Consider the following 26,949-nt stretch of genomic DNA (forward strand, 5'->3'; position numbering starts at 1 on the left):
CACTATGCGCTGAGGCGAATGAGACGTAGCAGCCTTTTCGAGCTCCTGGAACAAGGGCAATGTATACACTGTACAGCACGAAGTTATCAACGCTCACAGGGCTGCAGAGTGTTGACAGAAGAAATAACCGAGGTATGTTGAAGCTGCGAAGACGAGTAGATAGCATTGCACGTTGTCCGATTTAAGCTTTGATGGATAAGTGTATATACTCACTTGCTGATGCTGATGTTGCGCACCTTTATCGGCCATCGCTTCGAGTGCCTGCCAAGTCGGAGACGGATCAGCCGTGAGCGCGTCATCGAGCTCGTATCTCTCGAATGCGATCGGCCTGCGAACAGGAAGGCAATATCGGCATCCCTAGTAAGTGACAACTTCACTGCTATAGATGCGAAGCACAACTTGCCAGTGGATGAGATACAGATCAAGATAGTCGACACCAAGTGCTTTCAATGTCGCATCAAGTGCAGGCTCCACATCCTTCGGTGCATGAACCTGTTCCCACAGCTGTACATATTTTTGTCTGTTATATAGGAGCTGCACAGGGTGGATAAGCTTTGAGGTAAGTAGCTCCTCACGAGAAATCTCACTCTCCTTGATTGCCTTCCAAACCTCCTCTTCGTTCTGTGTGAGAACTCATCCTAGGTCAAATATGTAGGACGACAATGAATCGAAGATACCCACGCCATATCTCCATGTCCCGTCGCTATGCTTACACCCAGCATTCAACGCAGCTTTCACGGCGTCTCTCACATCGCCAGGCTCCGCTTGCCAGACGCCTATAGTCCCAGATCTTGACTCAGCGCGGATATATAAAGCTTAGAGGACACAGTACCGAGAGTAATGGAAGGAATCTTGTCGCACGAAGGAAGTGTACAATGAGCAGGAAGTTGCACGATGTGCTTATGCGACCCTAAACAGTTTTGTATGCCACGATGTAGGTCGCTTGGGAAGATCAGATTGATAGCAATCCCAGCAACGACCACTAAGGCAACGCTTTTTGCAACGCACGACAACGCCGCTCGCGTTTTGCTGATGCAGCTCACACTCTTCCTCGTACTGAACTCCTCCGCTACTTCGTCGCGCTCAATGGCGTAAAGATCACAGGAAAGCCTGTAAATACCATCATTCGACGCGTCCACTCGTTCAACATGGTGAATCGCACCGTTTCTCGACATCATGGTGACCCTGAAAGGTAGATGGAATCTAGAAAGATAGGAGGATAATCAAGCCACGAGTCTATGAGGGCCAACCTGAAAGATATGCAGAATGTCGGATGCTTGGCGATATTGACTACCGATCAGACAAACAACGCGATACCGTGCCACCAGGAAGCATTCAGATAAACGCGACGTACTGATATGTATACCGGGATATACGTGTACATGAAACGGAAACTCCGCCACATCCTCTGTGCAACACGCGAATGATAAATAGTTTGACTGTATGCGCATGTCTCTGTAATCTTCGATTGGTGAAATTCAGTGTGTATGTGTGTGAATCCTCCAGACTAAGAATAGCCTTGATTCCACATTTAGTGTAATTTTGGGTGAGTTGCTTCGCACCTGCAATAAAACCTTTGTAAAACCTTTCCGTTTGCCTTTAAGCTATCGCTCAAAGAAACCACATGGATCCCAGTTTGTATGACGGCCAACAAAGGCTACAGACGGAACTTGAACTCAAAGGGTGACAAGCTTGGCGCCACTTGTCGCAACTCGAGCGGCTGAGGCAGCCTCTGCCGCCCGGCATTTGATCCCAGAAAGTTTCCCAGCATCACAAACTCAGATCGTTCGCGACTGCGGAATTCGGCCGTTCACGACGCCGGCAACGACCAGAAGCATACGAGTGGAGACGAGAAAGCGAGAAAGAGCGAGCCGCATGGCCCAGCATCGGAATCCATCGATGCCAAATAGACCCAAACACGTTCTCACCGTGACCTCCACCGTCGTCGTTGTCTCCGCCATCCTGTCCGACCACTTCCCGCCCCTCGTCGACAACCACGACAACAATGCTCGGGCGTCTTTTCTCCCTTCTTGCTGTTGCTACGGCAAGCGTTCTTGCGCAAGACATCGTCTTTGACTCCGCACATAACGCAACCGTCATCTATGGAACTTGGAGCTCTGGTAGCATGGGCGTGGTTACGGGCTCGGTGTGTGCTCAATCCATTGCACCCTCACTAACGGTCATTCATGCCTGATGCGTGCTGCAGGGCTTTGCAGACCCCGCGAAGGAGTCATTTACATACCCAAATACGACTGGAATCTCATATTCATTGTGAGTACAACTGTCGCATGTCCCACACAGGTCGTGACATCCGCCGGATGAGTCCCTGTCATTCTGTCAGATTAAGAAGTGCTAGGAAGCAGGAGGGCACAGCTATCGAGCATTGCAATGCCTCAACTTGGCAGCCGTGAATAGTCTGAGTGATGGTGGCACATTTTTTTGTAATTGGGCCGGTAGATGAACGGTTGCTACCGTCAGATCTTCTATGGACCCGAAGGCTTGGATGATTGGAGGCGTCACAGAGGGTCGATTTGACGAACACCTTCATGCACAGACCGCTATTTTTGCAACAATTCTATGGCACGATGGTTGCTGCAACGCACTGTAACAGCATGTGCCTTGGAGCTCTGCCCGTTGGGCGATTTCGAGTGTTTGCCGCTCGCCGCATCTCATTCTTGGCTATCTGTAGCAAAGCTGCTCAGCTCCGTGAAACTGTCTGCTAACGACCCCCCTGCTACAGTACGGAGGACGGATACTACGAGATTGCGCGATATCGGTATAACAGCAATGGTGAGTTTAAATACTCGTCTCCACCTTAATGCATACCCTAATGGTTGCGCATACAGGATCACAACCATCGTGCATCACCGGCGTAATGAACTGGGTCCATGGGACGTACGACCTACTTTCGAACGGATCGATCGTTACGTACCCCTTCGGTGACGGGTACCAGCAGATCCAGGACGGCTGCGCGGCGACGACCGATTTCATCGAGGACTACAATGACACGGAGCTGTACCAGTCATGGGAGATCTTCCTCGACTCGACGCTCGGGTACCAGCTGCAGCTGTACCAGTACGATGGCTCGCCACTTGCGCAGCAGAACTTGTACTCGACAACGCCAAACATGCTCCCGACACGCAGCCTCCGGAACACCACAACCAGCGCATCTTCTGAACTCGTCATTAACGCGCGCTCCGAGCTTGCGACGAGTGCTGGCGCGCGGACACAAGGGTGGAGCGCCGCGACGACTGTCGCTATCGCTGCGGGTCTGGCATCGCTCGTCCTCTGATTCGCCCCGACGCCGATATGCTTGCGGAACTCGCTTGTAGCCTTCCTTTGTCATATTCACGTTTCTTTGCTCTCGCACGCATCTTCTCGCCTGCTGCGCCGCCAGCGGACGTTGACCACTTACGCGACACTACGATACCCGTTGACTGTTTCGTGCGTACGCTCGTTTGATTGCCATGGACTTGCACGTCTACGTATTATAGTGCGCGTACGGCCGTTCTGGTTAGCAGGCGGCCCCACATATTAGATGGAATACTATGATCTGTCGCAAGCGTTGTACTTATTTTCTACGACGATTGCGCATGCGAGCTGCATCTATTGTGGAGATGCGTTGCTGCGAGACGCTGTTCCCGGTAACGCCTAGTGGTACTTTCTCCCTATGTGACCTTGAAGTTCACGATGCAGCTCAAACTGTAATTCATGTACGCATACACACCACACGGGGACGATTGCGCAAAATAAAGCTCCAAACTACAGTGAATGACATCGATTGCGGGACAGACTGAAGACATGATGGTGTAAATACTACAAATATTGGGCCCATCGCCCGAAGCTACAATACAGATATACACGCTGTTACGTGACGACCAGATTGGACAAGAGGTAACTGCTATGCATGTGCAAAGAAAACCAGCGACCCAAGCCCAATTTACAAAAGGCGAGGTAATACAATCGCATAAGATAGACAAGGATGAACCACGTACTCATAAAAATAGGGATATCGATAGGGATATCGTTCCACCCATTGCGACGATGCTTGCGGACAGGGTAAATAGATGCGCGTATCATGAGATCGTGATCCACGTATGACAGAGGGGAAACGGGGTAGGTATACAAGCCTTGATGGCATTTTAAAATTGGCTTCGCAACGATCAATCGAAGGCTAAATCGACGCTCTGACTGCGGCCAGAGCGACTCTTGCGGGAGATTGGCTTTGGAGTCGAGGCAGAGGAGTACTCGGAGGAATGAGAGGAGGGGGGATAGGATGAGCGCCATGACGTCGAACGCGCTGCTGCAGGCGGCATACTGCCCGCCCGCAACTTCCGCCGGCGATCATCCAGAGAACGACTTCGATGTCTAGCAGATGGACGCGAGAACGTGGAACGGTGCTCCACGTTCAATCCCTCGTCCCACTGCGTGTCTTCGTCTTCGACGATGGACTCGGCATCGATCTCCGCTAGTACAGCATCCTGCATGCCATTGAAGGCTTCTCCGCCCTGACCCGAAACATCTATTGCATCGGTATTCTTGTCCCAAGGGTGCATGGAATGATATTCAAGCTCAGACTGATCTCTCGGAGTGAGCAGCGCCTCTAATGGACTCACAGAGCGCGAGTCAGGTGCATGTTGCTGGGACGACCACGGTAGCTTCATCTGCGAAGATCGGCCACGCCTCCGTTCGGACTCTTGCGAGCTGCTTGGGGTCATCAAGACGGCAGAATCATTTGGGCTAGAAGACGAGTCAGAAGAAGTGGAATTGGTGCGCAAGATGGCATTTGTGAGTGCAGAGAATGAGGGTTCCGTGGGGCGAGGGTGAGGATGGGGGTGAGGATGGATATGATGATGAATTTCATATGGATGATGTGGGTGGCGGGAAGAGCTCCGGCTGCGGCGGGGTCTCACAGACAAGGAACGATTGCCGGAGCAAGTCGCAAGAGAGGACGAGCGAACGCTCTCTGCATCATCAATCGCTGCCGTATCTAGCTGCACGCCTGGTCGAGACCTGGATCGCGAACTCGATGCCACGCGAGGAGGTGTGCATCTAGATTCAGGAGGCGTTGCGCTATCGCCCTCTTCACCCCAGCCAATCCCCCATGCTACTTCGTCCACCATTGCAATGGTCCATCGGCTTGGCACCGAGCGTTCCAAGCATCCCTGCAAGACGCTCTCTGCGCCACGGCCAATGCCTTTCGGCATGTCAAATACACCTATGTGAGGGAATGTAAGTTGAATGTGGATGACATGGTACATTAAAAGGCCAGTTTACTCACCGTGGAGGATTTTCATCTGTAGACGTGGGTCATAGGAGTCCACAAACGGTAATCGCCCGGTCAAGAGCGCGTACAACATCACCCCCAGCGCCCAGATGTCCTGTGCAGGATTAGGTGAACGCGGTGCCGAAGACGATGGAAGCAGTAACTCAGGCGCCGCATAGGGTAATGAACCTGGGTTGTAGTCATAGTTCGAGGGCGTAGACTCGACGCTCGAAGATATGGGCAGTGGGCTAGAATTGCGATGGCGAGAACCACCCTCATGGCGAATCATGGATAGGTGTGACGACAGATGGCCTTGCTTTCTGTGCGGTATTCTCGAATGCGCACCCAGGCGTGTCTTGTGTACTTTGTGCACATTACTCTGGGTTTGTTCTTCGTGAATTTCGCCAATCTTGCGTGCCATTCCAAAATCAGAGATTCTACAAACACCCATCTCATCTACAAGCACGTTCTCGAGCTTCATGTCCCCGTGAACAATCCCCGCCACCTCATGCAGATACCGAAGTCCCCGTACAACTTGTCTGAACATCATCCCCGCCTCGTCTTGTGGTAGAGCCGGACGCCCATCGCGTTTGAGGATGTCAAACAAGCTGCCCGCCGGACAGTAAAGGGTGAAGAAGTAATCTGCATTTGGTGTCCTATAGACAGAAAACAGCGGAAGAATGTGCTCGTGGCTGAGTGTGCTCCATACCGCTGCTTCACGGTCAAGGCGCTTGCGAGCCAACACAGCATCAGCTTGCTTATCAAGATCCGACCGTCTCACGATTTTGACAGCGACAGTGCCCCCTTGCGAAGACGTCGCTTGACGGATTACGGAGGACCCACCGACTGCAATTACGGGTCCCAGCTGGTAGCCAGAGATGATGTCTCCTTCGGAATCCGAGCGAGAAGCCGCTTCGGACAAGGTCGGGCTAAATGAAGACAGAAAAATGGCCGCAGGTGACATAGATTGATCTTGAGAAAGATCACCTTGTGAGAGAGAGGGAGCGAGAGAGGACGACAACAACACTGCACCTTCTACAGGTTCAAGCCTAGAAGCGAACTTTCCATTGAGATGGCTCGAAATGGCCTCCAACTGAAGAGACAACTGCTGTTCGTGCTCTAGACCCTTGGTCAGCGCATCCTCGTCGCAATCTCTGTTGTCGAGGGTGGAATTGGGACGCATGGTTGCAACGGTCTCATCATAATCGGGTATCGGTACTCCGTGTTGCGTTGATTCAGATGCAGCAGATAGCATTCAAAGAGCAGATGCGTTTTAGGGATGGATTGAGCGAGAAGAGGGATATATATGCGCGATCGGATGCGGATACGACCACGGAATGAGAAGTACGGGTGATGGTAAGGGGGAAAGCGGAGCAAGGGACGAGGAGCCCCGCAGCGCTTAGCAATATTAGTGCCTGCTTACGTAATGTAACCAATTTTAGCAGGTGTAGAGTTAGCGCTGAAGTCATTCAACGGCTGCTCCTGCGCAGCGCATGCAGTAATCACGTTCGAATTTGCGTCTGTATCCCACAAAACACTTGTGATAGAAACACTTCCCTCGAGTAAAGCCTTGAGTGTATTTATGTCGTCATTTTTTTTTGTTTTTTTTTTGGGGGGGGACTCTTTTTCGTCACTACCTAGTACCGGAGTCACATGTCAAATATCTAACGGGTAATATTGAGGTGACAGATACAAGTAGTTGGATGGCTACACGGTAGGCAAAAAACAGAGGAATAGGAGAACGTCGAGTTTTTGAGATTTCGTTCGAAACCATGCGAGGTTGAAGAGCGAGAGATATCCGACGATACTGGATCTTCAAGGTGCCCTAATGATGGCTTATATTCCCTTCAGACTCAGCCGAAAAACCCCTATGATCATCGTGCCATCGATTGACTGGGACAACTTATAAGTGTACCATCTTCCGTTTGGGCTGTAACGGTACTCCTGGGTCACGTCAAAACGGCCTGCAGCCAGACTGAATCAACATGAGCCGGAGTTGCTGGATTGTGGCCATCCGAGAAGCGGCCACCGGCAGATACAGCTTCTCTCTAATCACACTCTCAAGCAGCCTCGTATATGATCAAACTCGTCACAATACGGGCAAGCCAGTTTGGGCGGCTAGAGTTGCAAGCCAAGCCACATTTCGGATCGCGATCGATACAAAGCTTGAGTTTCAATAGTTTTTCACTGTCATTGCAGTGCTAGAATAACAGCAGTTCGTCATGGAGGTCTCTTTTGTTCGAAGAGTACTTGACGATGATTTATCGAGAACGCACCAATATTATCCACGCAAGATTGCTGCTTGTTATTCTATAGATCATATCAGTCCTGACATCTAACGTTATACATGCTCCGGGGAGAAATTCGCTGCATTACAAACGACGGAAGCATGATGAGGCCCGGCTTCGATAAGAACAATCTGGGCTAGCTTACTGTCATCATCAGCGATCCTTCAAATATTCAAGCACCTCTAAAATGCGCAGATTATGGCTGCTTTCTACCGTTCCGCGTGCCAAAAGGTCTGCGCCACACAGTAAAGGGCGTAAATGCACCGTGAAGACCGCCACATACCACTATCGGTGGTAGTCCGTGCAATCGCAAAGTAGTGCGGCGACCATCCGCTAAATGTCAATGGCACACTTTTGTGTCCCTCTTCAGGCTTCCATCCGAGAGCCTCTGCGAGGGGCTGCTCGACATACAGTGTCTCGTTGTCGAGCACCACTTTGAACTCTCGACGGTTCTTAGGACCCCCGGTGGACAGAAGCCGTCTCCCGGTCGCATTTAACCGGGAGTATGCGATGCGCGGTAACCCAGGCGGAAACATGAAGATAGAGCAGCAACGTCCGAGGTGGCGGCGAAAGGGAAGCATTGAGGCCGCTGAGTTTGAATGCTGCAGCTGGAGTGTGGCGGAGGTGGCGGCGAGAACGGTCGAAGTGCGTTAGTAGGATTGAAATATTGATCTTTCCCCCTTCACTCAGGAATTAGACGAGGCGGAGCCCGAAGCAGCGCTCAGATCTTTCTGCGTTGCGATAGATCCTGAGGACTACTGCTATCAGTGACATGTCAGCCCACGCAGCCCGTCTCGCTCGTTTGTTTACACCAGAGTACGCTTGTCGTATCAATGCTCAAATTGTGCATCCGGCGAAGTCAGGCGTGGTGAAGCCGAACGAGCTGGAATCAGCCTTCTCACGGCCGCTGGACGTCTCTATCTACAAGCCTAACCAACCTGCCACGTATCTGGCAGCCACGCTGTCTTACGGAATCATAAAAGGTGCGTATTTGACCGTTCTTTGATGATGCTTTGATCACGCAAACGTACATCAGCAAAAGTGTCGATTTCGCGTGAGGCCCTCGCAAGCGCTGGCGACCCTCATAAGCGCGCGCAAGCCTTGCGGGTTACTTGCAAGGGGACTGCAAGGCTTGTTCGGACATTGCGAGAGGGCCACAAGCCTGGCGAAAAATCGCCAGGCTTGTGCAACACTTGCGCTACCCGAGCGAGCCTTGTTTTATCTTATAAGGGTCATATATGTCTGCCGAGGCTCTTGTAGGGTTGGCCATCGGTCTCGGAGGGACTCCGAGCTAGAAATTATTGATACACTCTGAGGCCCTTCTACCGGCAAGCAAAGCTTGCGATTAACGAGTTGGGGAATGATCAGGAGGTCCACGAATGATGTTATAAATTACTATAGATCAATATACATTTGTATCTGTCCTCTCACAAAGCAGCCAGGCAGAGGGGTCAAGGAATAGCCTTGTTGGCCATGCAGCTCAGCAAGTACCAATCCAGACCCGCATTTGTGAAGCATTCTAAGGTTGATATTGTCAGCGTGAAGTTCAGGACCAGGACGAGGAAGAGGAACGAGAGCCGGGCCGAACGCTTGCTTACTAAGCAGGCGGGCGAAGAAGAGACGCGCTCATCTGACATACGCGCTGTGTCTCTTCTCCCCGCCATGATCTCACTACCCGCTTGCCTCGCAGAGTCTTTGTTTCGAGCTGTTCTTCACTGTGTTTTTATCGTTACTCATTTCATTACACCCATACCATACCTGAGAGTACCTCGACCCAGGAACAAGGCTGCAGGGCACTGGAGGGAAGTCCGCTCAAGGCTGCGCTCCAGCAGCAACTATTGAATGCGTAAATGAGGAGCGCGCTACACTCAACGCATCCAGGGCGAACGGGCATGCGCTTGGCGGTGAGACTGTTTAGGAAGATGAGTATTCCTTCAACTATGAGGGCAACGAACTTCTTGCCGGCACCGAGTTGACAGAGAATGCCGCTGAGACCCCTACCGTGAACCTTGCTAATGCAGCCCGGCTTACGGGATTTATTCGTGGCATGTTTTTCAATCCTTGCGAGAGGCTTTCTTGAAGGTCATGCGGGTGCTTACCAGCGTGCATATACCCACTTAAGAAGTCAAGCACATGTCGAGCTCGTCGAGCAGGAGCTTTTTCTCCATGGCACGAGCGTTCTTCCGAATTAGTTGGGGATCCTGGCTTGAAGATCCAACCGACCTCCCTCAAACTCGCTTCGACGCCAATCCATATCCTACTTACAACCGCAACGTCCGAAGAATGCCCCCGCGCTGGCAACGACCGCACCCACGCTGGTGACGAATGCTCTCGTTCGGCGTCGAACGCCACACGCCGTTTCGCGACAGCAAACGGCTTACGCTCTCCGAGCCGTCCTGTCTTATATGCGCATGGACGGGCTACCGACATTATATATGCATGCATACAGTCATCCGCAGTGGCTGACCGTCCTTATGCGTCCTTGTCGACGGGTGCCTGCTCATTAATGCTGGCCACCAAACTCGTGCATCCTTTGGAACCTCACCAGCCATTGAGGTGTGCATCATCGGCCCAAAGGAAACCCTCACTGGTGTTGTTTTTCTGTGAGTCCACCGGGCCTTCACCGGACATCCGGCATGCATGCATTCGTGAATGTATCTTGATGCCATACAATGCAGCTGCTTTCTGGACTGTTCTGCGACATCATTCCCTTCTTGACCCATCGTTGAGAATGTCAGCCCGCCCAGCAAAGTTCTGTCGTGCAGAACTCTTGCTGCAAAGACGAGGCAGCCCAGGTCGCCGAAGTTGTGAGTCCTTCATCTACGGAAAATATCAGAACATTTTGCTTGTTGTTTAAACTTCATCCATTGATGCGTTTCTCTACCTCGTTCATCGGATCGTCTCTTCATATCATCCGTTAGAGCGTTTTCTCTCACTCGTTCGTTGGGAGCAGGCCATCCCTTTCATATCATGGAGTGCACATCCATCCCGCGTTATCTATCGGAGCATTTTTCCATGTCGTCCGTTCACAGGCGCGTACTTTCGGGATCATAGGAGCATTTCTCCTCCCGTCACTGGCATACCTTCCACATTGTCTGTTTGCAGGCACATACCTTCGGGATTGTCGGAGCATTTCTCCTCCCATTTCTCAGCGTATGTTCAGCGTCATCTACTCAGAGGTGCGTGCCCTCGGAATCGCCGAGGCGTTTCTTCTCCCGTTTACGCATATGTTCTGTGTCGTCCGTTTATAGGCGCGTGCCTTGGGATCGTCGGAGCGTTTCTCCTCCCACTTTCAGCGTGTGCTCTGCATCGTCCCTTCATAGACGCATGCCTTTGGGGTCATCAGAGCTCGTCCAGCACTTGATGATGTGTCTCTCGTGTATTATTATTGTACCATGTATTGCCTGCTACTAGTAAACAGTAATATACAAATACTATTAACAACGGCCTTGTGAGCCTGAGAATTGTAATATAAGGCTTTGCAAGCCTGGCCATTCTCGCAAGCCTCGCAGTAACCTCGCAAACCTCGCTGTAACCTTGCAATGCCATGCAACAAATCGAGGTCGAAAACCTGCGGCTGGCAAGTGAGGTACAAGCCTTGTAGGGTTTGCGAGGTCTGGCAGACCATGCGAGGCCTTGCAAGGGCCTCGCGCGATTTTGACACTTTTGCTGATGTATGTGGATAGGACATCCATTCTTAGATGGGAACAAACGGACCGGTATAATACGTTATGCCTGTGGAATGTGTGATGCTGATTTGTTCAACAGCTTTATTCCTTGCCAACGAGTATCTTCGAGCTCAAGGCCTCCCAGGCTTAGCTGATGCTGTGCATGAAGGTCTCGCCAAGATTGCCGATCAGCACATCAATGTCGCCGCAGGGAAGGTGGATGTGGAGGGCCTAGCGAAGGCGATAGGCTCACGCGGATGATAGCGGCCCATAATCGTATTGTATCTATTGAATGTACAGGCATTTAACGTAAAACTTGAAGTGTGGTTGAGATAAGTGTGAAATCTGCTTTTGTTCGCGTCTCTTGATTAAGTGCGCCACTTACCGCAATGCCGCCATAAACTGCTAATGCACATCAATATGTCAAGCAGCCAACGGTTAAATCATCGAAGCCAGCGCCTCGCATGAGACGAATCGACTGTCGTTCTAGGTGCCACTCCGCGCCTGTGATTGCCGCTCGAGTCAGACCCCCCACAGGAAGAAGAGTTACCCTGCACAACGTGCAGAATGAGAACCGCAGCGGTAGACTTGATCATCGCCAGTCAAGTGAACACCAATGTATTGAAGCACTCGCCTCCTCCTCTGAAGATGAGAGCAATGCACCAGGACTCGACATGTCAGAACTTTCTGGAAGATCGAGAACTGGCCACCGTGTCAGCAGTTTTCAAGCGGGCATCCCGTCAAACGTCGACGCTGCAATTGATCAAACAAAAGGATGCGCAGTAAAGTACTTAGCATACATACAGCCAACCTACGTGGCCAACTCCTCGGCTGCTTCTGTAGAGTCCATCGATACGTCTTCCAGCTCGTCACTTGCACCCACTACCGTTTCCGCACCGAGTCTGGCTTCTCTTCTCGCTGCCGCCTTCGCCTGTAGCTCCTCAACCTCTGTGGCGAGCTTCGCCTATGGAGATATCTATGAAGTCCATAAACAAGCCAGTAAAGGCAGCACTCACAGCTTTCTCATCCAGTGCGGTTTTATCAAAGATGGAGAACGGCGGAGGAGGAGCCTCGAATTTCTTTCTCTGGCCTGATTTCAGCGCGATCAGTTTCAATACGCAGAAATAGCTGATGGAAGCGCTCTCACCGAATGCAGCAAACATAAACACCTCATTCATAAATTCGTGATTCCGCCGGTATCGTGTTAGTGCAAGTGTCCTCGTCGAGATCATGTCAGATTCGTCCGCAGAGTCATCCTCTTCTAGCCGTTGCTGACTCTGCACATGACGCTGCACACGAAGGTTAGTCATCACATAGGACAAGTGAGCAATGACTTACATTCATACTTGCACTACGCTCCCTTGCCCTCCGCTCTAGCGCATCCATATTGCTATTCTGCTGGGCGAGCAGCGACTGTGGGTTGCCTATGATGCCCGCTCCGAATCCCATGCCCATCATGGAAGGTGGATGCCGGTCGCTCACGGATGGGTGTGCATTCGGGAGTACCTTCTGTCCCACCCTGTCCCCTCCGACGAAGACCGCCGGTTCATTGGTGATCGGTCTAAGCGGGTACGAACGAACGGGCTGATTAAGATTAGGCATGATTGCTGCCTCGCTTTCAATACAAGAGCACGAGATGAAGAATGAAGTGAGACCACGTACGCATCGCCTGGCCGCGAGTGTAGTGGATGAGGACCAGCCCGGGGTTAGCGCCCTTGTTCATGCGGTATCGCCGTCTCACGCGCCACGCCGAGTTGTCTTGTCCTGGAACAAAGCCGAACTTTATCTCCATAACCTCCAGTTCCTACCCAGACATTACGGTCAGAGAATGATGGCCTGAACGGACCTGCTAATTCTCACCCGACCTGCGCCGGCTTGTAGCACCGCTTTCTGCTCGTTATCCTGGTAGCGTACGCCGTCAATAGGAAAGGGCAGCTGTGGCGTAATGAACACAAGAAATATCTGCCCTTCTGCACTGACGGTGAGATTGAGCGTCGAGCTCCGAGTGACGTACACACCTGAAGGTTTGTCGATGTAACCCCAGACAAATGGGGTGTGTGTCGCCAGCTGAGCGGCACGAAGAAGCATGTGCACGGCAGTCTCATATGTAATGTTTGGCTGAGGGCTTATAGAGTCAGGATACTTGAGACAAAGGCCTTCGGTCTGAGTTTGCGTAGACATATCCTGAACGAAAAGATATGGAACACAGCCTTGAATTTTATATGTACAATCGAAGGTCTTTGATCACCGATGCCAGTAGACAGACAATCTGGCAAGGCCTTTGATGATGCTGTGATAATTTTTGGTAAATGAGAGAGAAGGATCGGGCCCAGGATGAAAGACGCGTGCCACAGACGCGGCAGTGCTGGGAGTTTGTTTGCACTTGTTAAAATCAGAAGCCTCCGCCTGCCTAAAATAGAATAGGCAGGCTGTACCCGTAAAATCATCCGAATTACTTTCGAAATCAAAAATATTCGCTGTTCGACATACTGACCATGCCTCTCTCGTACAGGTGTTTGTGTCAGTTCCGGATCACGGGTCGCTCAGGCTCGCAAATCTCAACCATCACGTAGTCACAATACTTCTCGGCAATGTTGACGTATACCGAAGATCGCTATTGAATGTAGCGGGTTTGGAGACAAAAGCACCGTGTTGAGTATACCTCCCACATAACGTCGCAGCGGGTCGATCCTTCCCATCGCTGGTGATTGCAAACCGTCGCTTCGACTTCGCCGAAGTCCCATTAGTGCATTGCCCTCCCTATCGCGGAGAGTGCCGCTTTGTGAGTGTCTTTTAACCGATGAATCTCAGTCAATGCTAGTTACGATCATGGGAATTGCTGTCATTACTGCTCACCGTATACCCGCTTTGACGTAAGCCCAATTTACGTACGAGCCAATCAGCGAGCACGGAACTGTGCTGGACATCGCATGTGAGCACCTGTAATCAGTGAAATCAGCAACGCTCATTCTCCATAGATAACCTCGAAGCTGCATTGCGGCGGCGACCTGCCGGAGCGCGCTTGTGATTGTTATCCCTTCCGTTGTGGCGTTGAACTGATGTATTCAACTTCAAACTCATCAGATTGCACACAGAAATTGGAGGCGACACATATGTGAGGCAGGAAAGGAAGTATATTAGTACAAGACGAGAAAATTGAAGCAACTATCGGTCGTACATCGTTGATGGAAATATACGATCTTTCACTCGACTTCCATAGCGTGATCCGTCGCACGCTTCTACGCTCGGGCCGTGGCGTAATGTGAGTGTACGTTAGTCGCTTAGAAGCCAAAAATGGAGTCTTGTGGTTGCATAAAGGCTCCACCAACGCCATCACGCCTCTTGGCCAGCCCCGTACTCCATATCGTCTTGACGTACCTGCTGTCCATTCATGACTCATTCGCTTGTCGTTCAGCTCGTGGCCATCGCGGCCGTGCTGTTACTGTGGAAAATATGGCGCTCCCACCATGTCTTGGACAATATCCCTGGCCCTCCGAGACAGTCCTGGTTTCACGGTGAGAGCAGGTCGCATATCAGCCCGCTGTCTTGGATCATAACCGTACGTCGCATTGCAGGAAATGTGCGGCAATTTGCCTCTCGCCATGCATCGGATTTCCAGCGGCACGTCGCATTCGCCTACGGATCAGTTGTGAGGCTCCACGGTGTTATGGGCGTGAGTAGATCGTAGTCCATTCGTTTTTCTGTGGAAATGACGGAGCAGATCATATCAGGCACCCATGCTGTATGTCTCGGACCCGAAGGCTCTTCACGCTGTCATCATGAAGGATGAACAGATATATCAGGAATCGGACACGTTTATTGTGTGCGTGTCAACGAGCTAGGCGTCATAATATAGTCTCATACCTGCGTTCAGGATGAACAACCTTATATTTGGTCCGGGACTATTGAGCACTCTCGGTGAGTCGTCATTGGTTTCCGTCGCGGAATCCAATTCCGATACTGGAGGCACCAGGCGAACATCACAGAAAGCAAAGGAAAATGTTGAACCCTGTGTTTTCTGTTGCACATATGCGCCGCATGTTGCCTCTCTTCTACCAAGTTGTATACAAGGTGCGGGTCGGCATGCTCTGCATATATGATAGGCACCTTCACAACAGCGAAACAGTTGCGAGATGCCATCCAGGTCCGGGTGGATGCTGGCGCGGAGGAAGTTGACGTCCTCAATTGGATGTCACGCGCTGGGCTTGAGATGATCGGACAGGGCGGTCTTGGCTACTCCTTCGATCCATTGACGGCAGACACCAATGACGATTACGGCGACGCTTTGAAGTCATTCAAGTGCGTATCCATTCTTTCGTGCTAATACCACCCGCAGCTTATTGTTATGGTTAGCACGCATGTGCAGGCTGTACAGGTGTGGCAACGCATTGCCCCGTACCTGATTCATCTAGGTCCGGCATGGCTCCGCGCTTGGCTTCTGGATAGACTGCCGGATCCGGACGTCCGCGGCCTCAAGAAGTTGGTCGACACGATGGATAGGAGATCCAGAGAAATTTACCAGGAGAAACAAACCGCTTTCCATCAAGGCGACGAGGTGCTCGTACAACGAGTCGGAGAAGGGAAAGACATTATGAGCATTCTCAGTTGGTTTTTGCATTGCTTCGATAGCTTGCTTGCTAATTTTCCATAGTGAGGGCAAACATGACTGCGGACGAGAGCGACAAATTGCCTGAATCGGAGCTCATTGCACAGATGTCGTAAGTCCTCAACGTGCCTCTGCCTGCTCCCTGCGTGATGGTAGGTTACGCGTGATAGGACGTTCATATTGGCAGGCATGGATACGACGTCCAACACTGTGTCTCGTATGCTACATCTGCTAGCAGAGAATCCTCAAGTGCAAGACAAGGTCCGTGAGGAGGTATTGGCTGCTGATGCAGCTAAGGGTATCTCATACGATGATCTGAACCGCCTACCTCTTCTCGATGCCGTATGCCGGGAGACTTTGCGCCTGTGAGTCACAAATCATTTGCACCATTGTCCCGTATTGTAAATGGGTTATTGGCCAGCTATCCGCCCGCCACCATTCTCTCACGTGTGTAAGTCGCGACAGCTGTCACCTACATCGTCTGCAGGAATACTGAAGATTATCGCCGCTCCTATTACAGGCCCAACCAAGACGTCATACTTCCTCTGTCGGAACCCATGGTCGGGAAGGACGGCAAGACCATGAGCGAGATACCCATTCCGAAGGGCACAGAGATCATCATCGGTGTGCTAGGCTCAAATGCCAACAAGGTTATGTGGGGGGAAGATTCCCTCGAGTGGAAACCACAACGTTGGCTCTCGGGCCCACCCAAAGGTGTCGCTGATGCTGGTATACCTGGCGCATACTCGCACCTGTACGCCGGATGAGCCTTTGATATGTGGACGTTTTATTGACATGGGTTTTGTAGGATGACGTTCATGGGAGGAAAACGGGCTTGCATGTACGGCTGTATCCCTTTCTTATTTTCGAGCTGGTTTTAATCCTGCTCCCCTCGCGCAGCGGCTTCAAGTTCTCAGAAATGGAAATGAGTACGTATTCTACGGTTTTCTGATTCTCGTGATGCTAACGTATACAGAGGTTCTACTGTCGGTCTTGCTTTCGACATTCGTGTTCGAGTCGACCGGAAAGCCTATTGAATGGAACGTTTCTGGCGTCTACTATCCGACTGTAGGGAAAGAGAGTAACACGCCATCTTTGCCTTTGAAGATACGCTTTTACAAGGGTGTCACAGCGTAGGTGCTCGGCGTGTGTACCTTCAAGTATCTAGGCGGATGCATTGGATCTCATGGAGACCCATCATGACGGCGCGTCGTAGCGAATCGGACAACCGTTCCAGCCCTGTAAACATGGTATTGTTTCTTATAGCGAGAACACTTTCATAAATACCCCCAGGTTTTGATGACAATCAAATGTTTTGTATCCAAATGGGCCGACTGGAAAGCGTCAGGATCTAGGAATATTCTCGTATCTTCTGGTGCTTCTGCTGCCTATCGGATGCTCACTTTGCTTGATAAGCACTAGTAGCGGAAATGGTCATAGAGCGGGCAAGGAGAAGCCTTGGGTATTGCTAACCCGGGTATGCGAAGAGCGCACCATCAAACACGTTCATATAGCTTAAACAATGCTTTAACGGGCCTTACTGGACAAACGCCTCTGTTCTTGCGCTAATGAGCCCACAATTTGTGTTTATTTGCTCGTATCAGGGTCAGAGGCCTCAGCCGTGCTGTTGAATGAGAAGCGCTGGAAGAATGCCCGGATTGAGCAATTTGAAAAAAGACTAGTACGATGCTACTTATCTTTGATCGGCTTCATCCCGTAGGTACGACAATAATGCAGGTCAGCTTACCATATTTTCTTCCGACCTCACTCGTTGGGCGTACTTTTTCAATGCTCTGCCGGATATATCCACCGTCGTGTTCTTTAAATCGATGTGACTGGGATGCGGAAGAAGTGCTCGACGCTGCCTGCAGGTGCATAACCATCAGACCTTTGGGTTCCTATGACTACAGATTGCCGCTTGAACTTGTGGAAGTCCCATCTGAAGACGAACTTTGTTGCATTAGTCATTAATCATTGTGAGCACTCTATCGCCCACATTGCTTCAGACGTACTCGGGTCTGATTCATGCAATATCCAGTTCAGCGGTAAGCTCGATTTACGTGCAGGCCAATGAATGAGCGTGGACATAAACAGTCACTGCTTCCCATCTGGCAGTAGAACCAATGGCACAAGACCATTCGCGTTTCCGTGTGGGCGTTTTAGAATCAAAGTCGAAGATCAAAAGCAATACCTCACTCCACCAAGACAGTCCGGGTATCAGCAGTGGGTTAAGAATGTGTTTGCTCGAGGTCACTAGAACGACCAGTACGTCACACGCGAATGGAAATTACTGGCTTCTGATATCGTCAATTACCACGAAGATCCCAAATGGAAGCCGTGTCCACAAGCTCAACAAAGCGACCTGTAATCGTCTCTCAGGATCGGGCCGTCTATTAATGCGCACGTACGTGTTGTGGCCCGGCACAGAAGGCATATAAGACCCCCCTGCGACGGTCGTGTGTACTTCTGAGTCTCCGCCACACCTACTGGTGTTCTGCTGTATCTGCCCTTCGCGCATGTTTTACCAGATCGTAGCTCAACTTCTGCTGGCGGCGGCGGCGGCGCTGGTGTTATTAAAGTCTTGGAGCTCCAAGCTCGTATTGGACAATATCCCTGGTCCTCCTAGGCAGTCATGGTTTCGAGGTGAGCATAGCTTCCAGGCTATCATATGCTCAGTGACAGTGCTGCGCTGGACATATGACATCCTGATAGGTAACCTGGAGCAGTTCTTCTCTCGCCATGGTATGGACTTTCGAAGACATGTCGCAACTGCCTACGGCTCAATTGTGAAGTTGCATGGTATTATGGGACTGCGTAGGTATTCTGCTCACTCTTTGGATTTTTTGCTTAATTGCGATAATTGTTTCAGGAGCGGATGTTGTATGTTGCAGATCCAAAGGCATTGCACCACATCCTGCTCAAGGATGAACAGATCTACCCAGAGTCGAACCAGACTATCGTGTGAGCATGGTTGGATTAGCTGGACTCGTCTGCTCTAACGTTTACCTTCAGGTTGAACAGCTTGCTATTGGGGCCCGGACTGCTGAGCACCCTAGGTGAGTATCCGCGGTGTTCTCAAGAGCCATTAAGTGTACAACTTTCCTGGGTTCAGGCGAGTTGCACAAGAGACAAAGGAGGATGCTGAACCCCGCATTCTCCGTCTCACACATTCGGAGCATGTTGCCGCTATTTTACGAGATAGTACATAAGGTACGCCTCGAGACGCCGGAAAGATCTAGTAATCGATGGTAATAAAGCGACAGCTGCGCAATGCCATCAAATCTGAAGTAGTCAACGGTGCGAAGGAAGTCGACATACTGAACTGGATGGGACGCGTGGGTCTTGAGCTGATTGGACAAGGTGGTTTTGGATATTCCTTCGACCCATTGGTTGCGGATGTTCAGGATGACTACGGATATGCGTTGAAGTCCTTCAGGTATGTCGTAAGCAGAATGCTCAACCGTTTGAAGCTGATAAGCTCGGTTAGTACTCATTTACAAGGGATATCGGCATGGCTGCGCCTTTTGCCGTACTTTGTGCACATTGGCCCACCATGCTTCCGCGCATGGGTGACGGAGATTTTCCCAAATCCAAATGTTCGAGGCCTCAAGGTCGTCATCGACACAATGGACCGGATGTCCAAAGAAATTTACCATGCAAAGCAAGCTGCAATTCAACAAGGCGACGAGGCAACGATACATCAAGTTGGAGAGGGGAAAGACATCATGAGCATTCTCAGTCGGTCTTGTCATACTTCACATGCGGTACACTCTGAAGTCGGTTACAGTGAAAGCTAATATGACGGCAGCGGAAAATGACAAGCTGCCGCAATCGCAGCTGATCGCGCAAATGTCGTGAGTCCTGTTTCTGGCCCTGATTCCCGTGCTCCGTTCACAATACCACACGGTAGGACGTTTACGATAGCCGGCATGGACACGACTTCAAATGCTCTTTCCCGCACCCTGCAATCGCTGGCAAAGCATCCTCATGTTCAGGATAAGCTTCGCGAAGAACTTCTGAAGTCCGGTGCTGCTGAAGGGATTCCATATGACGATTTGAACCGCTTGCCGTTACTGGATGCAGTATGCCGAGAGACGTTGCGCCTGTAAGTGCCGTGCAGTCGTGTTAATAATACGATGTTAAGCAGCTGATTATGTCCAGCTATCCGCCTGCTACTTTTGTTGCGCGAGCGTGAGTCGAAAGGCTGAAAGTATAGAATTCTGTATCTCATTTGACTCGGTCTGCAGGCCAGTCCAGGGCGTCGTTCTTCCTCTGTCAGAGCCGATCGTTGGAAACGATGGAAATACCATGAGCGAGGTTGCCATCCCGAAGGGCACGGATTTGATTATTAGTGTGCTTGGTTGCAATGCCAATAAGGCTTTGTGGGGCGAGGACTCGTTTGAGTGGAAGCCCGAGCGTTGGCTCTCTACTCTGCCCAAGGGCGTCATCGAAGCTGGTATACCTGGCGCTTATTCTAACCTGTGCGTCGAGCAAACTCAACTCCTGTGTCAGTCTCCCATTGACTCGATGATACGTAGGATGACATTCATGGGGGGAAAACGAGCATGCATGTGCGTATTTTGCCTTTCTCCTATGGAATGCATGTTGACATGAGTTTCCGAACAGCGGCTTCAAATTTTCCGAGATGGAGATGAGTGCGTGCTGATTACTTCCTGGTTTTTGTGCTATTAATATATGCTCTCCTACAGAGGTTGTATTGGCGGTTTTGCTTTCCATCTTCACATTTGAATTGACGGAGAAGCCGATCGAATGGAATGTGTCAGGCGTCTCCTATCCGACCGTTGGGAAACAGAGTAACAAGCCATCTCTGCCGTTGAGGGTCCGCTTATTCAATGACATGGCAGCGTAGCCCCTAGCAACGTTTAAGAGTAGATAAGTGCTCAACGCAGACACCTCTCCCCTTGCTTACTCATCTTTTGCAAAGCAGTTGTACGAGATCGCAGTGTGTGTTTTGTGTTCATGTACTTATGCCTAATTCGAGATGCTGATTCTCCAATCGCAATGACTGATTGAATGCATCGCAATATATTTTCTCTCGCATATGCAGATGCTATGTCTTTCCTCGGTCCTTGCTGCTGTAACAATGACTTCCTGTTGAGTTTCCCAGCCAGCCCGCTGCGCGACCAGGAGTTCGGGAGTCGCCCGCTCTCTAGAAGATGGCTCCACGGGGCCAAACCGATGGCCCGTCCCATTGTAGCCGCGCCCTATTATATACACGCGCGCTACTACTCTCCCACTGGCACGCCGGTGGCGCAGGTCGCACCGGGGCCTCTCGCATCTGCGCTCCGTGCCCAGATTCCAACACTTCCTTTATCTGCCCATGGCTCGCTCAACTAACACAGATCATTACGACGTCAGACTTAGCTCAGGATGCATTGCCTTCTATCGAATATGTCCATGATACTCTTCGGCTTTGTGATCGAAGAGGCCAATTGAGTCTGCCTCAACTCTCCACAGAGTAATTTCGCCTGTTGCACAACTATACAGTTGTGATCAACATGTCGCTGATGCGGCATTCTTTCCGCGGACGCTTCTCATACGTATCATTTTTGCGACGATTCTATCAGTCAGTATGCGTTGTGGGCCTTGTCTTGTGGAGGATTATCCTTAGTGTCCGAGCTGGCTCCCACCTCACTGCAATTGCGAGACGGAATTCGTCTTCGCCCGGCCGGCGTGATGTAACACAGCTCGAGGGCGGCTCACGCCATGGTATATCAAGCTCAACTATGTATGCTGACAGCTGGTAGAGGGCGGGGCATTGATATATCATACGCAAGACGGAACTCCTAAGCGGGTGGCCGGTGTGATAAAGTGGTAACATATTTAACGAGGCTATACTATAGTGACGGCGATGCATGTATCATGATCATGCCAGCTAGTACAGGTGGCAGGAGGCCAGTGTCTGTTAAAATAAAAGGGACTGCATACTATGTTGGACCTTGTACGTTCTTATCTTCGTGCCAAGACGATGCCGTTGCAAGCTAGATACTTTCACATTCGACATACAGACACTGATATTTACAAATTGGCAGAGATATACAAGAGCTTCGACAACAGCCGCATCCCAACTATGCATATAATCGGAAACACGCCGAGTTTGACGTTCACTAGTTACGAAGCACCTTACGTGCTGATAGAGACGCTGTAGCTGCTGACATAGAGCGTAGCAGTTCCGGTGAATGCCTCAGTGCCAGACTGGATGGCTTGCAGAACCTGATAAGAGACATTATTAGTATTCGATGACAAGACCGATGGATATGCCAACAATCTTCACGTACCTGAGTGTCAGAGACGCTTTCGTTCTCGATGAGGTAGTCTGCAAAGGATCCTGTGAGAAAATCATTGTACAACCGGCGTCGGCGCGTACCGAAGAACTCCAACAAGTCTGCGCTGAAACTGTTGATGTTACCGTCAGCGCTGACGAAGGAAAGCGTCGTCCAACCCGAGTTCGGGCCAGACCACAGGTCCCAAGTATATCCTGCAAGCGATATGCCGGACGTTGCCACCGAACCGACGGGTTGAATGCTGATAGTCGGACTGTGAGTACCAGCAAAAGTGACAGATCGCGCCGACTTGCCCTCCCTCTCCTGAAAGCCAGATCATGCTGTGATTTGTTGTGAAGTGAATAACTCGCTCTCATGGGGTGCAAAACGACCTACATCTCATAGTTAGACGTGCTCGATGCCGGATCTCCGGCGGCAGTTCCCGTCCATATATCGTATCTGTTGCTATAATCAGCAAGATTCACATCACATATGGACGGACATACGAAACATCGGCACGCAGGCCCGAGGACGAGGACTGGTATTCCCAGTCGTAGGTCGTGGGCGCGGAGGTGATCTCCGCCAGCTAGAGCAACACATCAGGCCCGGTCTACAACTTGGCAACAGCGCATCACAAACAGTCATGCCCTGAGCTGCCGTCTGGTAGACATTCGCGACTAGGCAAAGGCTTCAGCAAGCACGAGAATGAGTCAATGTAATTTCCCTACAGGCCTTGACGTCGTTCTCGTTGTCCGCCCAGGTATAGGTGGTCGACCAAGTAATGCTGTCACCGCTGGTGCTGACGAGCGTGGAATTCTGGGAACCGACACCGTTAGCTGCGAAGTGCATCGTAAGCACTCATTTGCAAGCTAGCGACGAAAGGCCAACCGGAGCCCCACTGGTCCTGGCAGAGCTGGTAGTCGCCGGACGTGTCACAAGTGTACTGTCCGGTGAGCGTCGTCTGTGCGGAAGCGCAGGCTACGAGAGCAGCGAAAACGAAGGAGACTGCAAGTTTCATCTTGGATGGTGCGAAGGGCACTGGGCTTGCGCTGAAGTGACCACACAGACGTCGTCTCTTTTATACCTAGGCACACGTTGCACTTTGATCACTACGAAAATGAACGGTGGGAAGAGCACAACATCGCCAGCAACGACAAAAGATGCAAGAACCCACGGCACAAAATTAAGCCTGGGTCACGCACCGTGTCATCATACACGAAGATCAATGGCTCGGACGAAACGAATCAGGCACGGAATTTCCATCGTCGAGAAGTTCGATCGTCAAGGGAATGGGGCCGGCCGATTGTATTGTATTCAATTAGCCTTCCGTCCTGTATTTCGGCTCGCGGTCAGGAAACCCGAAGAATTTCCGAGGGCATCTGTCGTAATGAATACACTATCCATCATGAATCGAGACCAGCCTTGAGGCGCGTGCGTCGCCAAATGCTAACGGGATGCGGATATCCTGTATTCGCGAAGCTTTTCCCTCGGCACCAAGGAATATTGCATGGTCCATACACCGAGATGAGGTAACATCGAACGTGCATAACCGCAGGTGATGCCAACGTGCGATATCTGGTGACTTCATGCGGCCTTATGACATGAACGTGAGCTTCCTCTTGCACCGCCTGCCGACAAACCACACGCACCGACATTATGTACCGAATGAAAACTTCCAGCGTGCAGTGCGAACACAGCGAAGCTCCAGAGTCTCGAATGTTCCAATACAGAGCCGACGGAATCTGAGAAATGCAGTGACCAACTGACCTTTCACAGCCTACAGTCTCTGGTTATAACGAAGGTATGATTGTCCCTCCGGAATGAACTGTGGATAAAAGTGAGCTAGCTTGATACACTTGACTTGTTCTCGAGCACATTCTCTGTATACGGCAAAATCGAAAGAATCGACAGGTCATCCTCATACGACCTCACTACATTTCATCTTCCAGATGATCCGACGGCGAATATGCATCTGCTGACCGCATGCCGAGGAGCTGACTCAACGAGGGTCGCGGGGTCAATGAACAACCATTAAAACATGTCCAGAGCCCTTCATCGATTTCCAATGTCGAATGAGGCCGACAGCAGGCTGGCTGCTTCTCAGCCCTCATAGACATGCAAACAGTGCAATCTGTAATATATGGAGCAGTTGAGCTGATCTCAAGACATAACGCACTTTGCTAATAGCCTCCTGCTGGAGCGATATAAATGGGAAACAGGATTCCAATGATGATGCAGATGCGTGAATAGTAGTGGATACCGTGAGCCCTGAGATTCTTCGGCGACAGTTAGCGGACACACTGTGGAAGACTCCCATGAAACGAGGGTGCAATGCAATGATTCGCTTACTGAAACCACACTTAACGGTCAGTAATCAGATACATCACGGAACGAGTTGCGCGAGGAATAGAGTGCAATATCTGAAGTCGGCTTAATCCTCAGCCTCTCTCCTTGCCCATCGAAAGAGTGTCTACGGAGAGCTTTCAGCGTCGCCTGTATGATGAGAAACTGACGGACATCGGTTGCGACAATCACGCACTTGGACTGACACAATCGCAGAGTCTCATGATCCAAGCGTCTCTGAGCACCGCTCCGAGTCAGCCACAGACTCCAGAGATAAAGCGTCAGTCACGTGACGGGAGTGGCATACCCAGGAGGGACCCCGGCACGTCCCGATCCGCTACTAGCAGCGGCCAATCGCAACATACCCTTTGATCATCATTCGCGACGATGTTGAGGGCATCATCGTCGACTCGTACGTCCCTATGTCTGCCTTGCGTGCTTCACCTAACGATAGGTTATGCGCCAGAGGTTGCGCGGCCCTTGCAGGTCAAGCTCAAACTGCGACGGTCGTTTGCGACAGTGCAGGACCCCCCAATCCGGCATTATGGCGGACTGAAGGACCAAGATCGCATATTCACAAATGCATACAGCAGACATGACCATGGGCTTCAGGGTGCCCAGGTGAGTATGTAGCAGTGTTCATGGTTTGCCTGGTCTAATGACTGCTCTTAGTCCCGTGGTGACTGGCATAGAACAAAAGATATCATTCTCAAGGGCGATTCGTGGATCATTGACACCATCAAGCACTCTGGTCTTAGGGGTCGTGGAGGTGCGGGTTTCCCAAGTGGGTTGAAGTGGAGTTTTATGAACAAGCCGGGATGGGAGAAGGACCCGAGGTCCGTTGATATCCCCTGTTCCGCGTTGTAGTTTCTTATTTTTTTCTTATTCCCTTTAGACCGCGCTATCTCGTCGTTAACGCGGACGAAGGAGAGCCGGGAACTTGCAAGGACCGTGAGATTCTGCGAGGTGACCCTCACAAGTTGGTTGAGGGATGTCTCGTAGCGGGCCGCGCCATGAACGCGACGTCCGCATACATCTATATCCGTGGAGAGTTCTTCCAGGAAGCGTCACACGTTCAGCAAGCAATCTCGGAAGCATACGCTGCGGGGCTTCTCGGCAAGGATGCGTGCGGCAGTGGATACTCATTTGATGTCTACCTCCACCGTGGCGCGGGCGCGTACATTTGCGGAGAGGAGACGGCGTTGATCGAGAGTCTCGAGGGAAAGCAGGGAAAGCCTCGCCTCAAGCCGCCGTTCCCTGCTGATGTTGGACTCTTCGGTTGCCCGACTACCGTGGCAAATGTCGAGACAGTTGCTGTCGCGCCGACCATCTGTAGGCGTGGGGCGGCCTGGTTCGCGTCGTTTGGACGGGAGCGCAACCAGGGCACGAAATTGTTCTGCATCAGCGGGCACGTGAACAACCCTTGTGTGGTGGAGGAGGAGATGAGCATTCCACTGAAGGAGCTCGTTGAGAAGCATTGCGGAGGGGTGCGCGGTGGGTGGGACAACTTGTTGGGCATCATTCCTGGCGGTAGCTCCGTGCCTGTGCTGCCCATCAAGAAGTGCGAGGAAGTTTTGTTAGTGCAGTACACTTCCATTCTCCGGAATTAGCTATTGACCTTGCTACTGCAGGATGGATTATGACTCCTTAAAGGATGCCCAGTCCGGTCTTGGTACGGGCGCCGTCATCGTCATGGACAAGAGCACCGATATTGTCAAGGCCATTGCACGTTTCTCTCACGTACGTGCTTTGCCTCCGATCGATGGCAACTTACTCATGGGATTCTTATTATTAGTTCTACAAGCATGAATCGTGCGGACAGTGCACACCTTGCAGAGAGGGCACCACCTGGATGATGAACATGATGGATCGATTTGTCGAGGGGCGCGGTCACCAGCGCGAGATTGACATGCTTCTCGAGCTCACGTGAGTCGATTATCTTTTCCGCAAGTTTCGACGGCGTTCTGACAGCGCCGGCGCACGCATAGCAAACAAGTCGAAGGCCGCACGATTTGTGCCCTTGGTGATGCCGCGGCCTGGCCGATCCAGGGCCTCATGCGTCACTTCCGCCCGGAGGTTGAGAAGCGCATTGCTGCATTCCGTGGAGAGCATGGGCCGGTTCTGTTCGGCGGTAGGCTCAAAAGCCAAACCGACCCGTCGCTCGCGCTTCCGGATAACCTGGGCGCCAACTTGCCAGAGTTGCCTGAGGTGGCCGCGCCAGGATCGTGAGTGTCTGCTCCGAGATTGTGAGGAACGTGGTGGGATGGAGTAAGGTTTGATAGGTGCTGACTGGCACGTGTGTCCTGGATGCTGTAAATGTGGCGGAGGATGCATACTTTTTCAACCATTTTTTTAATCAAACGTGAACATTCATTCATGTGCGCATCTAATCCTGTTGTGCTGATGTACGCGTTGGTTTGCATGCTGCCGCAAGATCCTGCTGAGTCACCCTACAGGCGGCGGCGTTGACCCAGTCCAGGGAGCTGTACTGGAC

At 51.3% G+C, this 26,949-nt stretch overlaps 10 protein-coding genes across 10 annotated transcripts; 5 read left to right on the forward strand and 5 right to left on the reverse strand.

The window, feature by feature from the left end:
* Nucleotides 1-142: 142 nt before the first annotated feature.
* On the reverse strand, nt 143-1,200 carry LAESUDRAFT_670665 (Aldo/keto reductase; the record flags this gene model as incomplete). The annotated part of the gene is made up of 5 exons (XM_040905440.1): nt 833-1,200; nt 682-776; nt 592-621; nt 404-534; nt 143-328 (listed from the first exon to the last, which is right to left on the reverse strand). Coding segments are annotated over exons 1-5 (786 nt in total), but the record flags the coding sequence as incomplete, so codon positions are not given.
* A 571-nt stretch (nt 1,201-1,771) lies between these two features.
* LAESUDRAFT_720223 (uncharacterized protein) lies at nt 1,772-3,766 on the forward strand. Its single transcript, XM_040907778.1, has 4 exons — nt 1,772-2,146; nt 2,207-2,271; nt 2,741-2,790; nt 2,847-3,766. The coding sequence occupies exons 1-4, from the start codon at nt 2,006-2,008 to the stop codon at nt 3,290-3,292; spliced, it is 702 nt and encodes a 233-aa protein (XP_040769919.1). The 5' UTR covers nt 1,772-2,005; the 3' UTR covers nt 3,293-3,766.
* Nucleotides 3,767-3,783: 17 nt separating this feature from the next.
* On the reverse strand, nt 3,784-6,635 carry LAESUDRAFT_670672 (kinase-like protein). The gene is made up of 3 exons (XM_040905441.1): nt 6,299-6,635; nt 5,282-6,238; nt 3,784-5,218 (listed from the first exon to the last, which is right to left on the reverse strand). Exons 1-3 carry the CDS (start codon nt 6,519-6,521, stop codon nt 4,164-4,166), a joined length of 2,235 nt encoding a protein of 744 aa, XP_040769920.1. The 5' UTR covers nt 6,522-6,635; the 3' UTR covers nt 3,784-4,163.
* Nucleotides 6,636-7,551: 916 nt separating this feature from the next.
* LAESUDRAFT_691535 (uncharacterized protein) lies at nt 7,552-8,114 on the reverse strand. Its single transcript, XM_040906093.1, has 3 exons — nt 7,838-8,114; nt 7,700-7,787; nt 7,552-7,633 (listed from the first exon to the last, which is right to left on the reverse strand). The coding sequence occupies exons 1-2, from the start codon at nt 8,088-8,090 to the stop codon at nt 7,708-7,710; spliced, it is 333 nt and encodes a 110-aa protein (XP_040769921.1). The 5' UTR covers nt 8,091-8,114; the 3' UTR covers nt 7,552-7,633; nt 7,700-7,707.
* A 212-nt stretch (nt 8,115-8,326) lies between these two features.
* On the forward strand, nt 8,327-11,483 carry LAESUDRAFT_691537 (uncharacterized protein; the record flags this gene model as incomplete). Its single annotated transcript, XM_040906094.1, has 3 exons — nt 8,327-8,537; nt 11,241-11,273; nt 11,323-11,483. The coding sequence occupies 3 exons, from the start codon at nt 8,327-8,329 to the stop codon at nt 11,481-11,483; spliced, it is 405 nt and encodes a 134-aa protein (XP_040769922.1).
* A 550-nt stretch (nt 11,484-12,033) lies between these two features.
* LAESUDRAFT_640802 (uncharacterized protein) lies at nt 12,034-13,403 on the reverse strand (the record flags this gene model as incomplete). The annotated part of the gene is made up of 7 exons (XM_040903622.1): nt 12,034-12,186; nt 12,239-12,292; nt 12,341-12,511; nt 12,561-12,829; nt 12,885-13,026; nt 13,083-13,192; nt 13,241-13,403. 7 exons carry the CDS (start codon nt 13,401-13,403, stop codon nt 12,034-12,036), a joined length of 1,062 nt encoding a protein of 353 aa, XP_040769923.1.
* A 1,210-nt stretch (nt 13,404-14,613) lies between these two features.
* Nucleotides 14,614-17,012, forward strand: LAESUDRAFT_720231 (cytochrome P450; the record flags this gene model as incomplete). The annotated part of the gene is made up of 14 exons (XM_040907779.1): nt 14,614-14,737; nt 14,798-14,895; nt 14,954-15,045; nt 15,097-15,140; nt 15,196-15,293; nt 15,349-15,521; nt 15,576-15,826; nt 15,874-15,940; nt 15,999-16,193; nt 16,250-16,279; nt 16,349-16,582; nt 16,637-16,669; nt 16,729-16,757; nt 16,805-17,012. 14 exons carry the CDS (start codon nt 14,614-14,616, stop codon nt 16,963-16,965), a joined length of 1,629 nt encoding a protein of 542 aa, XP_040769924.1. The 3' UTR covers nt 16,966-17,012.
* Nucleotides 17,013-18,279: 1,267 nt separating this feature from the next.
* On the forward strand, nt 18,280-20,783 carry LAESUDRAFT_691549 (cytochrome P450). The gene is made up of 14 exons (XM_040906095.1): nt 18,280-18,471; nt 18,541-18,642; nt 18,698-18,789; nt 18,841-18,884; nt 18,941-19,038; nt 19,092-19,264; nt 19,316-19,566; nt 19,616-19,682; nt 19,739-19,933; nt 19,990-20,019; nt 20,076-20,309; nt 20,367-20,399; nt 20,455-20,483; nt 20,538-20,783. Exons 2-14 carry the CDS (start codon nt 18,625-18,627, stop codon nt 20,696-20,698), a joined length of 1,425 nt encoding a protein of 474 aa, XP_040769925.1. The 5' UTR covers nt 18,280-18,471; nt 18,541-18,624; the 3' UTR covers nt 20,699-20,783.
* A 1,037-nt stretch (nt 20,784-21,820) lies between these two features.
* LAESUDRAFT_691551 (glycoside hydrolase family 12 protein) lies at nt 21,821-23,257 on the reverse strand. Its single transcript, XM_040906096.1, has 9 exons — nt 23,001-23,257; nt 22,841-22,948; nt 22,752-22,789; nt 22,619-22,698; nt 22,509-22,571; nt 22,397-22,453; nt 22,217-22,374; nt 22,128-22,165; nt 21,821-22,062 (listed from the first exon to the last, which is right to left on the reverse strand). Exons 1-9 carry the CDS (start codon nt 23,128-23,130, stop codon nt 21,973-21,975), a joined length of 762 nt encoding a protein of 253 aa, XP_040769926.1. The 5' UTR covers nt 23,131-23,257; the 3' UTR covers nt 21,821-21,972.
* A 1,544-nt stretch (nt 23,258-24,801) lies between these two features.
* On the forward strand, nt 24,802-26,949 carry LAESUDRAFT_691554 (NADH-ubiquinone oxidoreductase). The gene is made up of 7 exons (XM_040906097.1): nt 24,802-24,867; nt 24,922-25,076; nt 25,128-25,291; nt 25,351-26,031; nt 26,087-26,195; nt 26,251-26,381; nt 26,444-26,949. The coding sequence occupies exons 1-7, from the start codon at nt 24,843-24,845 to the stop codon at nt 26,682-26,684; spliced, it is 1,506 nt and encodes a 501-aa protein (XP_040769927.1). The 5' UTR covers nt 24,802-24,842; the 3' UTR covers nt 26,685-26,949.

The sequence above is a fragment of the Laetiporus sulphureus genome (genome assembly GCF_001632365.1).
Source record: "Laetiporus sulphureus 93-53 unplaced genomic scaffold LAESUscaffold_2, whole genome shotgun sequence".
NCBI classification, from domain to species: Eukaryota; Fungi; Basidiomycota; class Agaricomycetes; order Polyporales; family Laetiporaceae; genus Laetiporus; species Laetiporus sulphureus.